Here is a 21,180-nt window from a genome sequence, read left to right on the forward strand (position 1 = left end):
TGTCAAATGCTCATAACTGATTGATTGGCAATGATATGCTGGATTTAGATGTATCTGAATTTTTGAGTGTTACAGTTTCATATGTCAGTGTGTGTGTTAAAACTTTATATGTGAATATGTATTACAAATCCTTAAAATTTATTATTTTAAATGCATATGTCTGTTTGTACAATACAATTGTCTCTGTTGGCCACTTTGGTTGGATTATGGATGATAAAGTAAAATATATTTTGTTGACAAACAAAGCTTTAGCCATGAGGGTGTTGTCAACCTAAATGGACACTGTTGTGTCTGACCATCTTTGTTTTGGTAGCACTGTTCCTACGAGTCCTGTCAACCCCTGGGGTCCTGGGTTCTGGACCTGGAGCAGAGGGTGTATTTCTTCAGACTCTGGGCTGACCACATCAAAACCACCCTCATGGACAGGTAGTACGATCATGATGTTAACATATCTGCATCTACATATCTACATGTTTTGCAGGACCTTACCTTACCTCTCTCTGCACTCGACAGTAAAAAAACAAAAACTGATATCCTTCTGGAAGAATTGCGCCACCTGTAGGACACTGTTTGCCTGTGTCAGAAAGGTCTGCTTAACACTGGTCCTGGAGAGCTACAATACCATAATTACTGTTTATGCTACAACCTTAATCTCACTCACCTGGTTTAGAAATTAGCTGGTTAACTTAGGGCCAGACCTAGTGTAAAACATCTCACCTATGAAAACACAACATACTTTACTGTAAAACTTCATCAGTCATGGATTATTCCACTTAGCTGTACAGAAACATTTTACGTTCTGAACCGTAGTCTCCTCGTAAACGCTCACAGGAGATTTCTGTGTTTCTGCAGCGGGTTGACTCCAGGCCTCAGAACTGGAGTCTTCTCTCTCGGCCTCCCAGCCAAGCTTGACCAGCAGAGCAGCCATCGCAAGAAGAAGCCTCGCAGCTACTGGCTGTCTGGCTTCTTCTTTCCCCAAGGTATTTCCCATGGTCGATCTGACCGGATCTGGGTATATCAATCCTTTTTAGTGTTTCATTTCATCCGTGGTTCTCCACAACGGGATCCTAACCCCGTGGGTCCTGATCTGTAGGTTTCCTCACGGCCGTGCTGCAGGACAGCTCCCGTCAGAAGAACCTGGCTGTAGACTCCTTGACCCTCACCTACCGCGTCCAGCCCAGTGACGCGTCGCCCTGCGCCTGGAGCAAAGAGGCTGACAAAACCAAGCTCTTCTTTGAGGTAACCCATGATAGGAGTATCAGCCGCTGTGTGACGGCCAGGAAAACGTGATCATGTACCGTCTATGATGTGTGTGATCGATTGAGTGGGATTTGACTCGAAGAAACACCTGTGTCTCCGAGGCGCTCCTTGTCTGAATGAAGAATCAAGCAGATCAGACGCGTGTCACCTGCTGGGGTGGCTCGTACCAGCGTACCGTGTCAACCCCCTGCTGTGTTCCAGGGCCCCGCCCCGCCGGGGGAGGGGGTGCTGGTGTACGGGCTTTACCTGGCTGGGGCCGGCTGGGACCCGCTCTCCCACTCTCTCCAGGAGCTCCAGCCCAACATCCAGCACTGTCCCCTGCCTGAGATACACGTCCTGCCCTGCCGGGTAAACGGATGACCTTCTCATTTTTGACTTGCTTCCAAAACGGAAACCTTTTTTTTGTTGTTGTCTGCAATGTTTTATAGGGTTTCACAGCCAGACTGGGTCATGTTTTATCAGTTACCTATAGCATTGTGTTTTAACACTACTTATTAATTTAGCAGACAGTTTTATCCAAGTTGTACACCTGTAGTGTCATGCATTACCAGACACATGCAGTGTAATGTATGACCAGGTGCAGTACCTGTAGCATCATGTTTTATAAAATGTTATTCACAAAGCATTTCAAATTTCAAAGGATATACATCAGGTATCTGAAGAATTTTGTCAGATTTTGTCGTGTCTCATGTTGTATCTGTAGCATCACCATATCTTATCAGATCCAGTACCTGTAGCATGATGTCCTGTGTTCAGATATTAGATGATAAGGCAGTGGCGCCTCCAGAGTCTCTAGAAGAACCCCAGCTATACGAGTGTCCCTTGTACCGCACCTCCCAGCGTGGCGGCTCTCTCTCCACCTCCGGAACCTCCTCAAACTTTGTCACGGCCGTCTCTCTGCCCAGCAGGGAGCCCGCCGCTCACTGGATCCTCCGGGGCGCAGCACTCCTCCTCCAGCTGGACGACTGAGCTCACCGCCACAGCAAGCACGCAGACTAGCTGGACAGACTAGCTGGAGAGCTGTCGGCTGCATGTCGGTCATTAGTTGTTTTTTTTCTCAATGGAAATAAAGAAGATTTAGGATGCCGTGAAATGTTCTTTATTGTTTGTACGGTACAAATGGGCATCGTTTAAAAAATGAGCATCCTTTTATAAAACGTAGATCTTGTGACTGAATTGATGTTTGTGTAGATACTACAAAGTGGGACTGAGAACATTGAGCCACACCACAAGTGCGATAGTCCTTCTCAGATCTGGAGAACAGTATGTAAAATCAGCATGTTTTTTGAATTCAACATAATATATGTAATTCTACATCCCCCCTCCCTATTCTTAGTTTTACGAGGCAGAGTGCCAACCACGCACTGTGACTGACAGGCGACTGACAATATGTAATCAGCAGTATACAGTAGGAGCAATATCAGCAATCATGTAGCCATACTATGCCTCATTGTAAGTTAATGGAAGAATTTGAATGTTAATGGCTCATAACAGTAGGCTAAATACAAGTCAAACGTTTTTTTTGGTTGTGATCGAATTATTTAGTTACCGCGGAATCTTACGGGAACCAAACCAAAGGTAAACATGACATCCAAGAACAAGCTTTGCTCTCATACCAAACTCTTTCATCCCAAACCACCACAGCATATCCTTTATCTTTGGTCTTGTAAAAGGCTGTGGGTTAGTGCAACGTGAATTTCCAGTTAACATTTACATCAAAATCTAACCGTAATGGTTTTTATTATAAATAATCTCTCATCTCACACCTTACTCAGCTTGGTAAGGCGAGGGCAGCTACACCTCATCACTCGTGACCGACCACACGAGAATCCCAAACGTATACTTTTGACTATGGGTACTGCAGCTGCTCTTACGTAGTAGTGCAATTAGAGCCAGGAGTACTTTACTATGGGTATGCAGCTATGCAGCCATGGTTACAGTGTTTTTCACAATGCCGTTTCGTGCTCCAGGATCTGTGTTTGACAGGGTAAAAAACTGTCTGTGTCGCCCAGCTTCGAGCCCTCCTCCCTCCAGAGGGCCTGCCCGTTGCTGTCCTTGAGAGTTGAAAGTTGGCACTGCGGAGAAGACGCCTGTAGGAACACAACACACAAGTGGGTTGTTTGCTCAAGGTCCATTAGATAACCTTTTTTTGTGCCTGTTATTTGTATTTGTTGTCTCACACATACGTATAAGCACAGGAACTGGTTTTGGCAGCTATAATATCTGTAAACCTCATGTCTGTTAAACGTTCTCTTGGAGGCCACCTCTACTTACCCTGGTCTCCTTGGGAGCGAGACGACACATCTTCACTCTCAGCTTCTCTGGCAGGAAGAATAGCAGGTTGGTCATCAGAGGGTAGATGGTTCCTGGGGTCACCTCCTCCTCTTTCATAGGACCTTGAGAGTCACCAACACAACAAAGACAGATGATGACTTCTGGATAAAGACTACTGAAATGTGTATCTCTTGGGAACATGTTTTTGAACTGTCTATCCCAGAAAGATTAGAATGACCTACCAGTCAGGAAGCTGACGGCCAAGCCAGTGAGAATCACAGTGAAGCAGCTGAAGGCACTGTACCACATGTACGACAGCTGATAGAACCTGAGAAGCCCCACTGGTCGGCTGAAGAAAAATCAAACATTTCAAGTTAATTCTCATATCCAAATTAACAGTTTTTGGCAATGCAATGCTGGATTTCCAGACTACAACAGTGCAGCAAAATATTCAGCAAAAAATAAGGTTTTGAGATGAGACTTTAACAAAGGAAAATCAACAGGCCAAATGGGCCAACGCTTCAACAAACTATTTCTCCTGGCTGGTGGAGGTCTGTGTGTCCCACCTGGAGCCTTCAGAGGTGGTGAGGAGCGTGAGTCCCACTGCAGCTGTGATGTTCCGTGGCAGAGAGACAGAGCAGTTGTGGCTAGACGGGGCTCGGGAACCTGGTCTCCGGGTCACGATGCTCCCGATGCCGACCCAGAAGGCCATGACCAGCCCCGCCCCCAGCCCTGTGAGCGCACCCTGGAAGACGGAAGCGGTGAAATACCAGAAGTATTGTCTTTCTATTGTTGGTTTAATGAATGAACAACATCATTTTAATGTATAATAATGTATTCATTAACAAACACAGTTATCCAAAGTAACATGCAGGGGTGATCGGAACTTACAACCTCTTGATTTTCTGTCAAATGCTATACCATTGAACTTTACCTATACCCAACATAGGAGTCATTGTTCTGTGTTGTGTGTTTAATGTCTGACTGCACAACAAATTTATCCATGAGTGATCTTTAAGATCACACTGACACACAGGACAGCACTCACATACAGGACAGCACTCACACACAGGACAGCACTCACACACAGGACAGCACTCACATACAGGACAGCACTCACACACAGGACAGCACTCACATACAGGACAGCACTCACACACAGGACAGCACTCACATACAGGACAGCACTCACACACAGGAAAACACTCACATACAGGACAGCACTCACACACAGGACAGCACTCACAGTAGAATTGGCCCCTGGGAAGAATATCCCCAGACAGAAGAGGCCTAGAAGAGGGCCACCTACTATGCCAAAGACTTTCAAAGCCACCTGAAAGTGAAACAGATACACTGTTATGGACAACAGCAGAACTTACATCTGCTGTGATGAGTTTAATGTTCTTCTTTTAATCACATGTTCACCTGTAATACTGAATCCCCCATCAAATGGGTAACATAGGCCATGGCTAGACACACCAGCCCATAAACCAAGGCTGAAGAGAGAAGAAAATTATAACAATCGTCATTTGAACAAATCTTTTGGACATCTGACATGTTTTAGTAGTGTTTCCAAGGCAACCGACCCAGGGCCTTGGAGAGCAGCGTGGCTCTGGCTTCAGTCATGGAGGGGAAGTGGGGCTTGATGAGGTCCTCCATGGTTACAGTTGCCAGGGAGTTGAAGGCAGAAGAGATAGAGCTATGGAATAAGAATTCTCATCACTAACAGTCATTTAGTCATTTAGCAGACGCTTTTATCCAAAGCGACGTACAAGACAGAGCTTTACAAAAAGTGCATCGGTCAATGATCAAAAACATTGCGGGTAGCCAGAGCATGAAGCATTAACTGTGAACAGCAAATAAGTGCCAATGGGTGGAACCAGAAGAGCATGTAGTTCAACACATTTCAATTAAACAACATGATCCTCGAAAGTGCTAGAGTGTACCTGGAGGAAGCAAGTAACAATAATATAATTCACAGCGAGTACAACCAGTTAAATTAGTTACAACTAACCAACAAGTGCAGCGAGTCCCTCAATAAGTGTCCTAGTGTTCCTGGAGGAAATAAACTAACATCTGGACCAACAAATCTTTCTTGAGTGCCATTTTACATTTTACAAGTGCGTCTTTAGTCCTTTAACATTCCAACAAATAATAAGTTAAATAAGTGGCTTGAGTGATGTGCCTATAGTCCGTGCAAATTCTCTCTGGGCAGACAGCAACTTTAGTACACTAATGACCTTGTACAATGACCAGTCCTAGCCAGGCAACAGGGGGAGAGTGTTGGAGAACATACCTGAGCGCAGCGCTGAACAGACAGGCCACGAAGAGTCCAGGCAACCCAGGCAGACCCTGGAGCATGTCCATGACAAAGTACAACACCATCTGAGGACAACAACATTCCACTGGGTTGACACAGCATTGACACCATGGCTGCCAGATATAGGTTACACCAGCACCAGGGTCAGCTCAGGTGGTTATAGCTCAGTGGTGGAGCATTTGCCTGCAGATCAAGGAGGTCACAGGCTCAACTGAACACACATTAGTATCACCCAGTGGGTTTCAGACACTCATTGTGGACAGGGGGACAAGGAGTAGTCACCATGTCTCCATCTAGTGGGGGCAGAAGGAACCTACAACTCATAAGGGTCACTTGGTCACCCAAAACTCTAATTCCCAGCTGCCCCCACCAGGCTGACAGCAGGTGTGGCAGCTTCAGCCACTTTCCGTCACAGACTGTGTGGGGGAGACTGAACTGATGGAAGGGGAGAAGACATACAGGGTAGGGGGCCAAGTTGCACCAGGAAAGTAGAGTACACATTTGTTTTGGGAACATACTTTCAATCGGCTGGTTTGAGTTTAAGCAGATAACAAAGGTTTTGAAGATGATTACTATAACTATACAGTTTCCGTTACCGGCCTTTCTTTTTGTCCTTTATCTTCATTGTCCCTCACCCATCCCTTCACAGTAGAGCCTCTCATGATGTACTGACCGCATCTTTAGAGGAGGTGCCTATCCTGTCGGAGAAGTCCTCACCACAGTATCGAGCAAACATGACCAGGCCCATCACACAGCTCAGCGCTAAAGCAACCTGCAGGGAGGGGAACACCATGTAGCAGGACCTGCCAAACACACACACACACACACACAGGACCCAGAATAGAACCAATTTATGTAAACATAAATTCAAGTTACATGTAATAACATAAAACATTAGTGATTATTTTAATTGACTGATGAAATAAAGTAATGATCAAATTGACTGTGCAAAGCATAATTCATTGATTACACAAAGCACATTCAAAATCATTTCTAAATAACAATAACAATTGAGTCACAGACATCAATTATTACAAAGGCATGATGGGAGATTCTTACATGACTGCGACCCTCTCAGTTCGAGAGCTGAGGTACCTCTGGACCTGAGCCTGGTTCACCCCATACAGGGACAGCATCAGGAACACTCCGCCCACCCCCAGAGTCCAGAAGGTGTGTCTCTCTGTTGGGTCAGGGTTCAGGCTGAACACGGCCAGGAAACAAAACTTATTTGGACTGAAACTTACAAAAGATTTCCATCAAAAGTATAGAGTTGAAAAGATATGTTATAGATGAGAGAGGAATTAAAGAAGGGAGGTCAGTTAGGGCAGTTCAGTGTCATAGATGTAGATTTATGTACCAGTGTCAATATCAATGAGTGATATCAAAAAATTGAAAAATGACCATGACCTACTTGCGGACCAAAATACCAACACCTGTCTAATATCATGAGCGTGCGTGTGTGCGCTTGTGTACACTCAGAACACTCACTCCAAGCCGGCAATGCGGTTCCCCTCCAAGGCTCTCCTCCACACCTCCGCCGGTCCCCCTGTCTTCTGGATGCCCACCACAATGACCGCCAGCTGTCCTGCGAACATCACCACGGTCTGGAACACGTCTGTCCAGATGACTGCCTTCAGCCCGCCCTGGCAGCGGATGGTGCAAACAAAGCAGACGTGCGTCCACAGGAGCACAGCGTTAGATGTTCTGGGATTAACTGTTGTTGATTAGGAGGTATTTTATAGTGATCTCAGTGTTGATGATGTAACTGTCTGCAATCTTCTTACCAGTGCTGTGTAGAGTGAGCATACCAGCCCGGTAGCCAATACTGTTCCCCATAACTCAAATCCGGTAACTGATACAGTAGGAGACAGAGTTGAATCAAACACACACAGTAACATACCTGTACACAGCTGCCATAATGTGTGAGGACTGACAATACCACTACTGTCTGATGGACTTACCAGCATTTAGTGCAAAGGCAGGAGTATACACACAAACACCCATGTAGACAACCTGTTAATACAACCCAGGCCAGAGAGATGAACACATAGATTAGATAGATACTATAACTTTATTCATCCACAGGTGTGTACATCAAGATAATTTGACGACATTTACAACCCTTCTGTTTATCTCAACCGTAACTTTGTATTTGAGCCAGGTACAGAACTCACCATCTGAAAGATGAAGGTGACCGTTCCACATATGCGCACCGCTTTGGAGAAGCGCATTTCAAGGTACTGAAAAGAAAACAATCATAAATATAGCTGCAAGCAGCGATGCAGGTTCCTCCACAAAATGGCAAAATATTATAAACATGTACACTTTTGAAGATCGAGAGTTGGACAACAAGAGAACAAAACGACTTTGTTTGGCCAATAACAATAGGCTGAATGGGGACTCATGAGCATAACGTTACAAGTCTGTCTCTCTATCCTCTCTGATACATACCAACTGTTAAAATGTTATGACTAGAAAGAGCAGAGTATTAGCTTTTTATAGGATATTGAAACTCTTCTTGAGTTGATATCTTTCCAGAATCTCAGTCAATTCACAATAATCATGTGGGTAACAGGGTTAGGCAGAGCTCATGTTCAGCTGCTTGCGAGAATAGCTTTTGATACTACAGCTGACGACTCTCTGGTCCCATTAAACTACACAACATGCACAATCAGGGTGACCAACAAGATTATATTAACTGAACAAATAATCAAAATTATGACTGGCCAAAAGACTGTGCCTGTGACCTTGCTCATTGCAATGCACTGTCTTAGCCTCTTGAGCTATTCTCAGTGTTGGAAATAACTATAGTCAGTTACGGTATAAAAAAGTATGCTGTTTCTCCTGTGGCAAGCATTGTTAGATTGGGCCGAAGTTTAAACAGCTGTAATTCAAACATATTTTGACATATCAAGGTGAAATTGAGTATGGTACTTCAGAATGATGTCATCTTGAACCCTTATAGGTTTGAAAAACCATCAGTAAATATAATATTTGATTTATTGACACAAAGATCTTGAAGCAATGTGGCAATTTACATAAATACACCCCTTTCAGCCATTTTGTATTGCATTTCTTATTCCATGTCACCCTATATAAAGACATTTATTCTACACATCTATAACAAATGTCAAGTCAATTGGATCTATGGTTCATAGGAAGGGTTTTGAAGGTTGTGCCAAATAGGAATACTAACAAAAACAATAGGTTTCCTTCTACCGGAGAAACCCTAATAATAATACTTTTCCAAATATTTTGATCTATAAAATGAATCAGCTTTAGCAACTCAATGAAAACAGACACTTTCTATTTCTTACTCTATAACCCGCTGCTTTCTGTCCAACGTCTATGATGTATGCACACCTGGTAGGCGCTGGACAGATGCAGCCTGTAGAACACTGGAACGAAGACATGCGCTGGGATGAGGAGACCCAGGACGTAGGCCACGCCGATGAACCAGTACTGCGTGCCGTGGGTGTAGATCTCTGCCGGCACACCTATGATGGCCACGGCTGACTGGAAGGATGCGATGAGAGACAGGGACAGAGGCAGGCAGCTCATGCTCCGGTCAGCCAGCAGAAACTCCTGCGTCGTCCGCTGGCGGCCCCCGGACAGAGCATAGTACACTCCTATCGCCATGGAGGCCGCCAGCAAGAGGGCAAATATGACGTAATCGACCGTAGTGAAGTGCTTCTGTGCCAGGGTATCCATTTAGCTTCAGTCTGAGTAAAGTCTGCACAGAGTGGAGGAGCCTTCTGTTGAAGCAGCTTAGCGGTGCGAGGAGAGTCCTTGTCCACAACCATGAGTGAGGAGATCAAGCCTTGAACAACACAGATATGGGAAAACATGCTGATTAAAACTGCATGTAGAGTCTAGACAGACTATTGACAGACCTAACCTTGACTGCAATCTGTAGGAGAAAAAGACATTCAGACCAAGTTTCTCTTCCCGAGTTTGCAACCCTTACATTTGTCCATTATGGCTATAATGTAAATTTGTCCATTATGGCTATAATGGGGTAAGATTGAAATAGTTGAACTGGGTTGACATGCAAATGACTACTGGATTAGACCTGTTAAAACCCTTATTCTGCGTATTTTAATCAGTGGTTATATTCGAATTACACATAGTCAGATGTCAATTTTAAATGTTTCAGGGATTTTTTCTCTTCAGATTATTCGGGCTAAACAAGCACATTCCAAATACTAGAACGTCGGATTTCCATCAATGAGTTTAATCTGCGCATGTCGATCTCGCACACAGGCACCCACGTGTATTGGCATAAACTGTTCGACTATTGATGCCTTCTGCGTAAGGAATGGGGACGTTTTCTGCTTTTCGCCAACGTAGACACGAATTGAAGTTACTTTACCGTGGGTAGTTGTAGTCGGCGCCCAAAACAAGTAGCTACCTCTGACCTCTGTTGTTGTTCCTGTGGGTTCATACTAGGTGAGGACGGAAGTTGACAAGCAAGTTAAGCAGAGGTGGGAAGTCTCTACATCATTCCCCCCTTGACTAATAGGACTTATTAAGCCTTGGGTCGAGATAACCCCGTTATAAGCACATTAGTTGATTTCAATTCATGATGACCATGATATTAGGAAATAGGTTTAGTAGGGATTTTAGCTTTTTGTGAAGCATTTAAGAATAGGCTATATCTGACAAAGCTTACCACTTACGTAAATGTGAACATTCTAATACTTTTTTCCGAGTAATGTTCCTAGTGGGGTATGTGCCAGTCCCATCCAGACCCAACGTGCGCCAGACTCAAAGAACCTTTCACATTTGGTATTTTCACATACCAAATCGACTCGTTTGCGTTATCCATTGTGTCAATGCTTTCACGAAAAAATATTAATTATAAGCACGATTAGCCTAATATGTGTGTAGGCTATATTAATCTGCAATATGACAACTGTCAAAGTTGGCAAATTGAAGATTTCATATGAAGACTGATGATCACTACAACATAAACCTTTTGTAGCATGCTGAGGTCACCGCCAATGCAGTCGTGAACTTTACCCTGAATAGTGATGAATAGGCTACCCTGAACCAGTGTTCCACAGGTTTGGAATTTCGATATTCACACTAACACGTTTGGGGGGAATAAACGGTGAAATACATTAAAACTATGCCTCTAAACGGTGTCACATTATTTATACGTGCTTTGGGATGACTACATCATGTGTCCTAAAATTAGACTTAATAGAAGCATGATAAAAAATATTACATTGTTTCACAAACTGAGCAATTGGTGATTTGAAAATGAGGAAATCTCACCTTTCTGTGTCTAAGGGATCGCCAAAGGTAAACTGCATCATTTTGTAGCCTATTTTCTCGATTTAACTTGGTTCACGGTGCCTCCCACTATCGCAATCCGTCTCAGCCAATAAGATGAAGAGATGGCACTAGCTTGTTTTGATTTAGCTTCCGGGTTGGTGGTCTTACCGCCAAATTGAAATGAGCAATACTTTTTAGTTGGCAGATTATAAAGTGTCTTGTTTGCTAGTGCTCCGTCTCTTTTGTTTGGCTTTGGCAAATACGTAGCCTACAGTAACAATCTTGTTGCAGACGACAAAGGCGTCTTAACAAAGTAAGCCAGCTAGCTTTTTTGCTAAGATTACGACGTTAGCTCGTTATATGCTTATGTGCTTGTGATGCAATGATTTAAATACCCAAATCGTTTTATTACATGGTAATTCACGCATTGTGCATTAACAGAAGGTTTGAATCATTGGAATATGTTGAAGATGCAGGCGAACAAACATAGACATAATAAAGGGGCAGAGCCACTGCATGACCAGAGAGACAGACAGAAAACAAAGATCGAAGTAATAAACAGGGTGAGGAATTCATGAGACCTCTCAAAAGTCTTTTTTTTTTGGATGTACTCATGACAAAATGTTTTGCTTTTTTATTGACATATGCTCCAGACTCTTAAGATGAGAGATCGAATGGACAAAGTATCTCCCTTTGATGGAGCGATAGATGATGACCCTGAAAACACTCAACTTCTGCAGCTGATGGCTCGACATTCTCAACTTAAGGATCTGCTTCAAGCTCATCACCTCATCGGTACAGACTAGCAACCAGTCAGATTCAGCTGTGTTCCTTTTTCTGGTTTAGAGTTTACTTTGTGCCTAGGAAAGTGCTATATTGTGCTCAAATTGAAACAGATCATTACAAGCAGATCTATACTCCCCTCATATAGCATCAACACCTTCAAACATTCTCTTTGCTGTCCTTGCAGGTGGCTACGATGTCACACAGACTCGCAACGGTAAAGGAGTGTGCGTGTCACTAGCCACGTCCTACGAGGGGGTCTATCTTGAGACGTACAACCTGGATGTGGACCTCTCTGCGTCCATGAAGATTTGCCGTCACAACATTCCCCCCTTCATTCCCCTGGAGAGACTGTCCGAGCAGAGCCACCTGCAGACGGATGTAAGGGCTTTCCTGGACACCCTCAGCCAGCACCTCAACGCCTACGTGGGCCGCAAGCAGCAGCTTAACATTGTAAAGGTGCTCTTTAACCTGCTTCCTTGAGGTTTTAGGTCAGTTTAAGTGCAGTTCCTTGGGCATATGTGTAGCCCTCTGTGACTGCTTTTATAAAAGGGCTATACAAACAAAACTTGATTTGATTTATGCAATTGTGTGGGCCTGCAATGTTGATCTGTTCATTCGTGAACAGAGCATATTTCAGTCACACTGCCCACTACTGTTAACAATTAGTAGCAAGAGTATGTACTTTTGATTTATTGTAAAAGGTTTGAATGGACACTAAATATGTTTTTTTCCCTTGTTTAGAAGTTCCACAAGTCTGTTGAGGTCATGGAGAGCAACGCACCGTGTACTGTACTAGTGTTGATGTTGACAGTGCCTGAAGATGCTCCTCAGGCTCTGCTCTGTTCCCTGCAGTATGGAGACCTGACACGGTGCCTGCCAACACACGCCAGTGTAGAGGCTGAAGGTAAGATTCAGGTCTGGATGCCACACACACAATATAGATAGGAATGCATTATGTAACAACCTCAATTTAAAGTGAATCTATTTCGTATGTGTATGATGTGGTAATTGTACGTATTGCTTACTAGTGTGTGTTTGTGTGTGTTTAGACAAGGTGCTGCCTGATTCTCTGCAACTGGAGAAATACCGTGCCCTTCTCTTGGAGTTCCCTGTCCACACAGCCTTGCAGACAATGCTAAAAATGGGAATGATCCTTTAATCACAATCCATCTGACATATAAAAAAACACACAGTTTGTTTATTTCAGAAATTCTGCTTTAGTACGTCAGAAAAGTGTTGCATGCCACAATGTGTAAAGGCAAGGACCACATCAGACAACTTAATGAATATATTGTACACGGTTGTGTTATAATAAAGGATAAATCTGTTAAACCTGTATCAGAAACATGATACACATTTCCTTCTTCAACCAGATGCATTGTGCTACTGGCTTAGCACAGGTCACTAGGAAACCCAAGTATTTAAACAGTGTATGAAATCACGAACCTCGTATTTCTTTAGTGAAAGGCAAAAGCACTTGTCAACTGTCAATGAGACAGAAAGAATTGTTCCTCTTTCTGCATTTGCTTAGCAGTGCTTGGGCCTGTCAAGTGTTTCCAGAAATACCTGTATCTTCTGTTGTAATGTGTCCTTCTGTAACTGTTTTAGCCTCTCCTTCTCTTCTCTAATATATTGTTGTTGGTAGACCAGCTCCTTGTTGGATATGCAGTCAATCGTAGCTATTTGCTTAAGCTGCAGGATAGACAAATCAGCTTCCCGGTGCTTTGCAGATCGTAGGGTGTTTCTGACAGGGATTGGGAGTCCAGACTGAGCTCTCCTCGAGTTTGGCAGTGGAGGTCTTATGTCATAGGATAGAGATTTACTAGAATATATTCTTTGTCGATCAGAGTTGTAAACATCCTGTGAATCCGTCCTTCCATTCCTGGTTTCTGATATTTCTCTCATGGTTTTGTTGATGGTAGCTTTAGGTTCACACACTTTCAGAAGCAGCAGCTTTCTATGTGCCCTCACCAGGGAGTCCCTCTCCTGATGAAGTGTTCTGAGAATGTGTCTGTGCCTCATGCCCAGAAGGCTCAGCTCATGCTGAAGGTAGAGATCCTCTTTTGAATTCTTCAACCTCACATCCATAGAGAAGAAGGATCTGAGTTTGGTACAGTTTGGCTCCATGGTTTCCAGCTGCATCTAGGAAAATGAGCAAAAATGCTGTCCTCTTCACCACATTACGGATCTAGGTGCTGAACAAAAATAATCATTGATTGGCCAATAGGCAGGTAAGTTATACTGCAGGCTACTTTATGTTTTGAATATAACCAGATTGTATCATTTGAAAAGCAATTAATTATTGTAGATATTATTAAATCTGTTTGTCAAATCTCAAACACATTTACCTGACTTTCTAGCTACTTTGCTTTAGAGGTGTGAAAACTCTCATGCGTGTTGTTGCTGATGTACTTGTAAGACGTGCATTGTAAGGTGTCCTGTTTCAAGGACTGCTTTATAGTCTGGTAATTGCTTGTGTTTGTTGTTCCCTCCTTTAATCCTAGTGTTATTTGTTTCCCCCTTGACAACAATAAAATGGGCCATTCTGACAATCATCTAAATTATTCTAAAATCTAAAAAGTAGTTGACACTATTTGTATTATTCACTAGAGATATTCACGTCAATATATCAATCAACACATACAGTAGTGTAAAGCAGCCTTCGGCCAGTACTGCAATTTAAGGTGAAATATCCCTTTAAAACATTTGTTCGTAAGAACATTTTAACGTGCTGGGAAAAAAAACCTGAAATCTGTTAGATCCAGTGTTTTCCCTCTTTGTATGAGTATATGTGACCGACTCTCAATTGGTAAGTTTTTAAATATCTACTTTTGTGAACCCCATTATAGCCTACATTGTGTTATTTCCAGCATTACGAAATCGTCCTCGATGTTTTTGTGCAACCGAGCTTCAGGTTTGGAGTTAGCCAATAAGACCGTTGCCTATACCCATTGATATGAAAAGTCGTATCATGGGACAGTAGGCAATGTTTATTATCAAGAGATGCGGTATTACCATGCTATCTAGCCTACATTGTTGGGATAAATTGTCTAATGAAAATTGTTTTGTTCGCCAACGCATGTTTTCCCGTTTTAAGGCTCAGCGTTTCCACAATGGCACAGAATTACGGAAATAGGACTCAAAACGAAGCAAGTATCAAATAGTAGCCTACATGCATTACATTCCCACAACGTAAATGATCTGACTGATGTCAACCTCTTCAGATGATGCTGGCGGTATGTGTTGACGCACCAGGGGGTCCAGAAAGTCTGCTTTTGAGGAAAGTCACTAAACCTCAATCCAGAGCTGGAGAAGTTCTTATCAAAATCCACGCAACTGCTCTGAACCGGGCAGACTTGTTGCAGGTAGCCTGCAAGTACTTTTTTAACCAACCTGACTGCAGTAGTGTGATTAGGGCTAATGTCTATTGTATAATGTCTGGGTAATTATTCATACTGAGATACAAAATATGAAGATTTTTTTTTAATACGAATTATTTGTGTAATAAGTAGGTCATTATTGACGTCATCACTGCACACATTTATTTTTTGTCGTTGTCTTTAGAGGAGAGGACTGTACCCAGCTCCTCTAGGTGAAAGTGAGATCCTGGGCCTGGAGGTTGCTGGGACTGTGGCCAGCACAGGTGCCGGGGTGAAGGGCTCCTGGAGGACAGGTGATCGAGTCATGGCCCTCCTGTCTGGAGGCGGATATGCAGAGTACGTCTCTGTGCCAGAAGAGCTGCTCATGTCGGTCCCCTCCCACCTCTCTCTCTACCAGGCCGCTGCGATCCCTGAGGCCTGGCTCACTGCCTTCCAGCTCTTGCACCTCGTAGGTATGGAGTGGTACTGTTGTTACATCAGCTGCTGTGACTCAACCAACAGTGTGTTGAGTTAGATTTGATCCTGTTACACCTGGAAGGAGAGTCTGAGCTGTCTTGCGTCATTGCACAGCCCGGGTGAAGGAGGGAGAGGTGGTTTTGGTGCATGCCGGAGCCAGTGGCGTTGGAACCGCGGCGATCCAGCTCGTCCGATTGGCCGGTGCCATCCCCGTGGTTACGGCAGGAAGCCCGGAGAAATTGCAGATAGCAAAGGAGCTGGGGGCAGCAGCTGGTTTCAACTACAGAAAAGAAAACTTTGCAGAGAAAGTCTGCGATTTCACGAAAGGTCAGTCGTTGATAAGAAACATACCCATTTCATCTCACTCAGACGTGACACTTTTTTAAACTTTTGTTTCTTCTCAGGTGAACATCTGAGAGAACATTCACAGACCATTGGAGCATAAACACTTATAAACACATTTATTGGATTTTATTTTACAATAGGCAGGGGAGTAGACGTTATTTTGGACTGCGTCGGGGGAAGCTGCTGGGAGAGGAATGTGGACTGTCTGGCCCTGGACGGAAGATGGGTGCTGTTTGGCGCCATGGGTGGAAAGACGGTGGAGGGAGAGCTTCTGGGAAGGCTGCTGTCCAGGCGAGGACAGCTCCTCTGCAGCCTGCTCCGCTCACGCAGTCTGCAGGTGAAGGAGACAGGGGAAAGAAACGGCAGAAAATGAATGTTGAATTATGGTGTTACATAATATAAGCCTGTGTGTTTGAGAATATGGATTGACAAACTTGTATGAAGTCATTTAAGACTGTGCATGTGAAGCAGTGCACTAGAACATGGATTCACAATGTTGTATGATGTTACTAGCCTATATAATACGGTGTGTGCGAGAACGGTCACATTAATTTATTCATGTTGGTCACAGCACTGTTAACCATCTGGTTTTGTCACCTCTAACCCAGTACAAAGCAGATCTGGTGAGGGCTTTCTCAGAAGGGGCGTTGCCCTCCTTCTCTAACCAGACCTCCTCCCTGAGGCCGGTCATTGACAGCACCTTTGACCTGGAGCAGATTGCAGACGCTCACAGACACATGGAAGCCAATAGAAACATGGGGAAGATTGTCATCAAGGTTTTGTCATCCCCACACCTTCAGTCTCAACCATTTATCTCGACTGGAGTCTCTAGTTCCTGTGATTCATTTTGAGAGGATGGTGTCGGGACCTGTTGAAAGACTGTCGTCGTTTTTTAACTGGGCGTATCCCTTCTATCAATATAAAATACATTGGACTCCTATCCCCCAGGTGTAGGTTTGTTTAAAATGTGTGGGGGGGAAGCTTTGTTTAATAACTGAGATTGCGGCTGTTTAAATACAAATGTCTGAATAAAAAGTTGGGGGGACAGATATGCCGTTTTCAAAAAGTGAGTGTCAAATGTCCCTCAACCTCAACCTACCCTTTAAACAGTGTAAGGCTGGGTGTCACCCCCCCCCCCTCCCCCCCCTCTCATATGCTAAAATATGGACAGAGTCCCTATTTGATGGGTTTCACACCTCATTGTGTAACTTACCAGAATCAGAATCAGAAGGGATTTTATTCGCCATGAATGTTTGCACAAACAATGAATTTATTTTGGCAGGGAGGTCCATACATTAAACATATAGGAATATTGAAACTTAAATATGTGGACTAACTATACAAAAGGAGCAAAGTCTAGCTAATACTAAGGGGGGTCTAGCTAATACTAATGGGAATAAAATACAATATAAAATATGAGTAGTCATAATTTACAATCTAACCTAAAAAAAACAGTGCAACTGTTACTGGGCTTACTGTTGCATTGCTAGTCATATGTTGATAATTAAGGGTCAAGGTGTGATCTGATGTTGTTCTACAGATAATGGTTGGATATAAAGGGAATTGTGAAGCATTGTTCTCTAGATTCTTGATCTCCTGTGGGTTTTTCCTCAGCTCTGGCTCCTCTTACTTCACCTTCTTACTCTTTCTCTGATTTATAATAATCATCATGGTAGAGTAGGTAAGATTTTAAGTGTTCACTTTGTAACATGTTTGCCATGCAAGTGATTTAATGAATTAGCAATGTTATTAAATATCGAGTCATCTATTACTCTAATTTAACCCATCAGTCAAATAATTGTACTTCCAGCATGTTTGGTACACTGTTCAATGTACCCCTCTTCCTTTAAACGTAGGGGAATAGTTGTGGTTGTTTGACCAAAAATGTAACCCCTTACAACAGCATACGCGTATCCTACAATGTGCATGTAGCTACAGTGCACACGAAGGAGACATGACATTGCGTAATTATTTTGTATATTAATTCAGGAAAAAATACAATTATTACAAGTTGTTGAAAAACTTTATTCGAAATGTTTTAAATTCACAAAATCGAGGCTTAAACACAATAGGGTATAGCTTACTGAATAGCCTTTAACTCTGATGTAGCTAATGTAAGGTATTGCAGCTATAGTATTAGGCCTATAAGTACGTCACATCGCAGGACTACCGTAGGGTAAATTGCTTAAATAGTCTATGAAGTAAACTTAATTTGGGGTGGGATTATGTGCGTAAACTGGGCTACAACCACGCTAGACTAACCAGTGGACAAAATGACAAGAAGCCGGAATCGGCCGTCACAAACAAAAATGTTTCACTTCCTGAACTCACAGAGAACATTTGTTTTAGAGGTAGTTTCTGAGTTTGTCTTTTATTTTGGAACAAGGACATTCCGTTTTAGCTAAGGATTAACGCAATCAAATGCAGGCTGCATAATTAAGATAATGCCCTTCTGAAGAACTAAACCAATCTTCGTAAACCGAGTAGGAAATGCTAGTGGAGTTTTTTGATCCATTTCGAAATCAAGTTGTAGTGTTATTGGAGCATTTCAACAGCTACAATCTGTCACTTTCAACAGAAACAACAAAGGTACGTACGCTTGATAGGCTTTAGTTCTTGAGTGTGTGTGTGTACGCACGCCTGTATATTTATATTTGTAGCCTTATACAGTCAATGTCTTGACTTATAAAAGGGCTACGTGTTATGACATTTTAGCTTAAACCTGTAAAGTTGAAATGGAAACACCATCACGTCGGTATAGTTGTCATGCGATGACAGTGGTTGTTACAATTTCTAATCTTTCTTAATTTGGTAGAAATAAAAAACAACATGGCAGAACGAGTTATACCCCATCGGAGGATGTCCACAGAAGGGGTCAGTTTATACATGCTGATGGAGCTGGAAAAAGGCGCAACAGCAGAGCAGATCAAAAAGGCGTACAGGTGCCCTGTCAGCAGGCTTCTCAGCCAGATCACATGTTTATTTCTGGGTAGTTAATGGTGGGTGAAGTCCACCGGTTAAAAAATAAATTGTCTGCCTCTTTCAGGAAACTGGCACTTAGATATCATCCTGATAAGAATCCCAATAACCCAGAGGCTGCCGAGAAGTTCAAGGAGATCAACAACGCCAACACTATCCTCAATGATGACACTAAGAGGAAGATCTATGACGAGTATGGCTCCATGGGCCTCAACATTGCAGAACAGTTTGGAGACGGGAGTGTCAAATACTATTTCCTCATGTCCAAATGTTGGTTCAAGGTACACACAATCAACCATAGAAAGCGACAAAACACCTTTGACTACAAAATATGTTTTTATTGTAAGGAATGTGCCAACAATACTAAGTGTCTTACACTGTGTAAGCAACTGATGGGCATTCATTTGAGTCTTTCTATTAATGACAAGTCAAGTTGGCCTGTCTGTCTACCTATCTTAACTTTCAATCTGTCTATTTTTGGATCTATCCATCCATCTTCAGACCCTGATGTATTGCTGCTGTTTCTTCACCGGCTGTTGTTGCTGCTGCTGCTGTTGCTTCTGCTGCTTCGGCTGTGGGCGAGACAACCCCAACGAGGAGGACTTCGGTAACATAGATCCAGATGAGCTGGAGGCCCAGATACGAGCTGAGCAGGAGCGAGGTCAGTGTGGGGTGGGAGTATGGTGGTGGGTGGGATTAGGTGAATGCCCTGCCATAAGCCATATTGAATTGTTGTGACAAACAGTCAACAGACGTGAAATCTGTCCATGTTCGCAAAACATAAACAACGTACTTAAAAGTAGTGGGAAGGAGGGAGGAGCGTAATAGGACAACCCCTGCATGTATTTTCAGATTGTTCTGAACCTTTTCTTTTGTTTCAGCTGGTGACACTGTTATAGTCGCTCAACCGAGCCCTAGTGAAGCCACTGTGTCGGCTGAAACTGTGATAGTCATTCAGCCAGGCCCTAATGAGGGCATTGTGTCAGGTGAAACCCAGAATCTGCTCAGACAGCTCAGACCACTGCTTTCCTTTTATGTGTTACCAACAAACGACCTCAAATACTCTTCATTATGCAGCTTACTAACCCCCAATTCATTTAATTAAGGTTTACTCGTTTGTTTGTTGCCTATTGCTGTCACTCATGACAATTTCCTTTTAGCTCTAACTGCTTACTAATGGGCGGCCCAGGGGGTGTTTGATGTGTGTGGTTGCTGTAATAGTAATGGTTTTGACGGTAATACAGTCACTGACTCTTGTGGTTGACATGTCCTTAATGTTGCTGTGGAGGGAGTTAAGACATTGGTATGTATACAGTATGTTTGTCCTGTTTGTGTAACATGACACATGAATATTGTTCTCTGTTGCCCTCTGCAGGTGAAAATGAGCCTATTGTGATCCAGCCCCATATGGACATCACAGACTAGGACCTCAACATGCCACAGTAGCTTTACTATCTCTTCCCATGTTTGTGTGTTTTTTAACCGTGACAGGAGTTGCAATGATGTCTGTCCCAAAGATCACATGAAGTTGAAATTAGTTGTGAATGTATTATTATAATATTTTTTAAGGGAATTTGTTTACAGGATTCATTCTTTCTGATTGTGTTATCCTTTTAATGTTGCTACTAATTTGACGCAGAGGGGATTATTTTTGCATTGAATGGAAATGTGTATCAAAGTAGTATCAAAGCACACTTGTGAATAAGTGGGTTTGGGATTGAAAGTGAACCATGCCTTTTGAATAAATTGTAAATGTGTGTGCACTAAAGTTCATAAGATGCTATTTTTCCACTTTAGAGATGTAAAAAATCGCAATTGACCGCAAGTAAAATATTGTTTTACAAGGAGAAATGTGAAATAATTACAAATAAATGTATAGTGTCAATATCCAGATAAATATTATTTTCTGCTTGCAGCTTGTGTATATCCAGGCTAGCTCACTTGTCAATGACTGACTTTTTGGTAAATTATGCACTTAGCTTGTTATAAAAACTTGATGAGAAATGTCCACTGCTGTTTTCTCATGATTTTCTTATTTTCTTTCTACACTTGGTACTGTAAAATATATGTTTTATGTATCTGTATGTAAAATACAATTCC

General features: G+C 42.9%; 5 protein-coding genes across 22 annotated transcripts in view; 4 read left to right on the forward strand and 1 right to left on the reverse strand.

Moving 5' to 3' along the window:
- The window catches only part of LOC146299414 (dynein axonemal heavy chain 6-like), a 47,461-nt gene extending 45,115 nt beyond the window's left edge, over nt 1-2,346 (forward strand). For all 9 annotated transcript variants that reach the window (XM_084684566.1, XM_084684565.1, XM_084684569.1 and 6 more), the window contains 5 exons: nt 314-426; nt 853-980; nt 1,094-1,239; nt 1,462-1,608; nt 2,017-2,346. In XM_084684566.1, the coding sequence (XP_084540692.1) occupies nt 314-426; nt 853-980; nt 1,094-1,239; nt 1,462-1,608; nt 2,017-2,229 (747 nt within the window). In that variant the 3' untranslated portion in view covers nt 2,230-2,346. The remainder of the gene's footprint in view (nt 1-313; nt 427-852; nt 981-1,093; nt 1,240-1,461; nt 1,609-2,016) is intronic.
- slc5a6b (solute carrier family 5 member 6) lies at nt 2,344-11,231 on the reverse strand. 3 transcript variants are annotated; one of them, XM_084684579.1, is made up of 16 exons: nt 11,135-11,231; nt 9,218-9,674; nt 8,029-8,094; nt 7,816-7,867; nt 7,639-7,706; nt 7,343-7,497; nt 6,914-7,054; nt 6,528-6,657; nt 5,831-5,919; nt 5,121-5,233; nt 4,960-5,030; nt 4,781-4,867; nt 4,101-4,279; nt 3,777-3,883; nt 3,535-3,656; nt 2,344-3,350 (listed from the first exon to the last, which is right to left on the reverse strand). In XM_084684579.1, exons 2-16 carry the CDS (start codon nt 9,563-9,565, stop codon nt 3,207-3,209), a joined length of 1,872 nt encoding a protein of 623 aa, XP_084540705.1. In that variant the 5' UTR covers nt 9,566-9,674; nt 11,135-11,231; the 3' UTR covers nt 2,344-3,206. The 3 variants fall into 3 exon arrangements, with proteins under 3 accessions (XP_084540705.1, XP_084540704.1, XP_084540706.1); XM_084684578.1 differs by lacking the exon at nt 11,135-11,231 and adding an exon at nt 10,227-10,322; XM_084684580.1 differs by lacking the exon at nt 11,135-11,231 and having other exon boundaries at nt 9,172-9,412.
- A 52-nt stretch (nt 11,232-11,283) lies between these two features.
- On the forward strand, nt 11,284-13,270 carry cenpo (centromere protein O). 5 transcript variants are annotated; one of them, XM_084684582.1, is made up of 6 exons: nt 11,284-11,447; nt 11,576-11,697; nt 11,788-11,929; nt 12,105-12,370; nt 12,662-12,824; nt 12,970-13,270. In XM_084684582.1, the coding sequence occupies exons 2-6, from the start codon at nt 11,596-11,598 to the stop codon at nt 13,077-13,079; spliced, it is 783 nt and encodes a 260-aa protein (XP_084540708.1). In that variant the 5' UTR covers nt 11,284-11,447; nt 11,576-11,595; the 3' UTR covers nt 13,080-13,270. The 5 variants fall into 5 exon arrangements, with proteins under 5 accessions (XP_084540708.1, XP_084540711.1, XP_084540710.1 ...); XM_084684584.1 differs by having other exon boundaries at nt 11,287-11,447; nt 11,602-11,697; nt 12,105-12,376; nt 12,970-13,269; XM_084684581.1 differs by having other exon boundaries at nt 11,287-11,447; nt 12,105-12,376; nt 12,970-13,268.
- A 1,349-nt stretch (nt 13,271-14,619) lies between these two features.
- Nucleotides 14,620-17,152, forward strand: tp53i3 (tumor protein p53 inducible protein 3). Of its 3 annotated transcripts, XM_084684589.1 has the most exons (7): nt 14,620-14,729; nt 15,018-15,069; nt 15,145-15,285; nt 15,485-15,752; nt 15,871-16,083; nt 16,242-16,438; nt 16,710-17,152. In XM_084684589.1, exons 2-7 carry the CDS (start codon nt 15,034-15,036, stop codon nt 16,950-16,952), a joined length of 1,098 nt encoding a protein of 365 aa, XP_084540715.1. In that variant the 5' UTR covers nt 14,620-14,729; nt 15,018-15,033; the 3' UTR covers nt 16,953-17,152. The 3 variants fall into 3 exon arrangements, with proteins under 3 accessions (XP_084540715.1, XP_084540716.1, XP_084540714.1); XM_084684590.1 differs by lacking the exon at nt 14,620-14,729 and having other exon boundaries at nt 14,853-15,069; nt 16,720-16,858; XM_084684588.1 differs by lacking the exon at nt 14,620-14,729 and having other exon boundaries at nt 14,869-15,069.
- A 127-nt stretch (nt 17,153-17,279) lies between these two features.
- Nucleotides 17,280-21,088, forward strand: dnajc5gb (DnaJ (Hsp40) homolog, subfamily C, member 5 gamma b). Of its 2 annotated transcripts, XM_084684591.1 has the most exons (6): nt 17,280-18,690; nt 18,917-19,043; nt 19,148-19,361; nt 19,582-19,741; nt 19,962-20,066; nt 20,456-21,088. In XM_084684591.1, the coding sequence occupies exons 2-6, from the start codon at nt 18,931-18,933 to the stop codon at nt 20,503-20,505; spliced, it is 642 nt and encodes a 213-aa protein (XP_084540717.1). In that variant the 5' UTR covers nt 17,280-18,690; nt 18,917-18,930; the 3' UTR covers nt 20,506-21,088. The 2 variants fall into 2 exon arrangements, with proteins under 2 accessions (XP_084540717.1, XP_084540718.1); XM_084684592.1 differs by lacking the exon at nt 19,962-20,066.
- Nucleotides 21,089-21,180: the final 92 nt, after the last annotated feature.

This window comes from Hypomesus nipponensis, chromosome 3 (genome assembly GCF_054491055.1).
Source record: "Hypomesus nipponensis isolate SF chromosome 3, ASM5449105v1, whole genome shotgun sequence".
NCBI lineage: Eukaryota > Metazoa > Chordata > Actinopteri > Osmeriformes > Osmeridae > Hypomesus > Hypomesus nipponensis.

Coding starts and splice junctions, on each gene's coding strand:
- cenpo (XM_084684581.1), top strand. CDS start 11,596: ATGTTGAAGATGCAGGCGAACAAACATAGACATAATAAAGGGGCAGAG. Junction 11,698..11,787: donor AGATCGAAGTAATAAACAGG/GTGAGGAATTCA, acceptor CATATGCTCCAG/ACTCTTAAGATGAGAGATCG. Junction 11,930..12,104: donor TCAAGCTCATCACCTCATCG/GTACAGACTAGC, acceptor CTGTCCTTGCAG/GTGGCTACGATGTCACACAG.
- tp53i3 (XM_084684588.1), top strand. CDS start 14,974: ATGAAAATTGTTTTGTTCGCCAACGCATGTTTTCCCGTTTTAAGGCTC. Junction 16,084..16,241: donor AGTCTGCGATTTCACGAAAG/GTCAGTCGTTGA, acceptor ATTTTACAATAG/GCAGGGGAGTAGACGTTATT. Junction 16,439..16,709: donor TCCGCTCACGCAGTCTGCAG/GTGAAGGAGACA, acceptor CCTCTAACCCAG/TACAAAGCAGATCTGGTGAG.
- slc5a6b (XM_084684579.1), bottom strand. CDS start 9,565: ATGGATACCCTGGCACAGAAGCACTTCACTACGGTCGATTACGTCATA. Junction 7,055..7,342: donor AACCGCATTGCCGGCTTGGA/GTGAGTGTTCTG, acceptor GGCCGTGTTCAG/CCTGAACCCTGACCCAACAG. Junction 5,920..6,527: donor GCACCTCCTCTAAAGATGCG/GTCAGTACATCA, acceptor TGTTGTCCTCAG/ATGGTGTTGTACTTTGTCAT.
- dnajc5gb (XM_084684591.1), top strand. CDS start 18,931: ATGGCAGAACGAGTTATACCCCATCGGAGGATGTCCACAGAAGGGGTC. Junction 19,362..19,581: donor TGTCCAAATGTTGGTTCAAG/GTACACACAATC, acceptor ATCCATCTTCAG/ACCCTGATGTATTGCTGCTG. Junction 19,742..19,961: donor ACGAGCTGAGCAGGAGCGAG/GTCAGTGTGGGG, acceptor CTTTTGTTTCAG/CTGGTGACACTGTTATAGTC.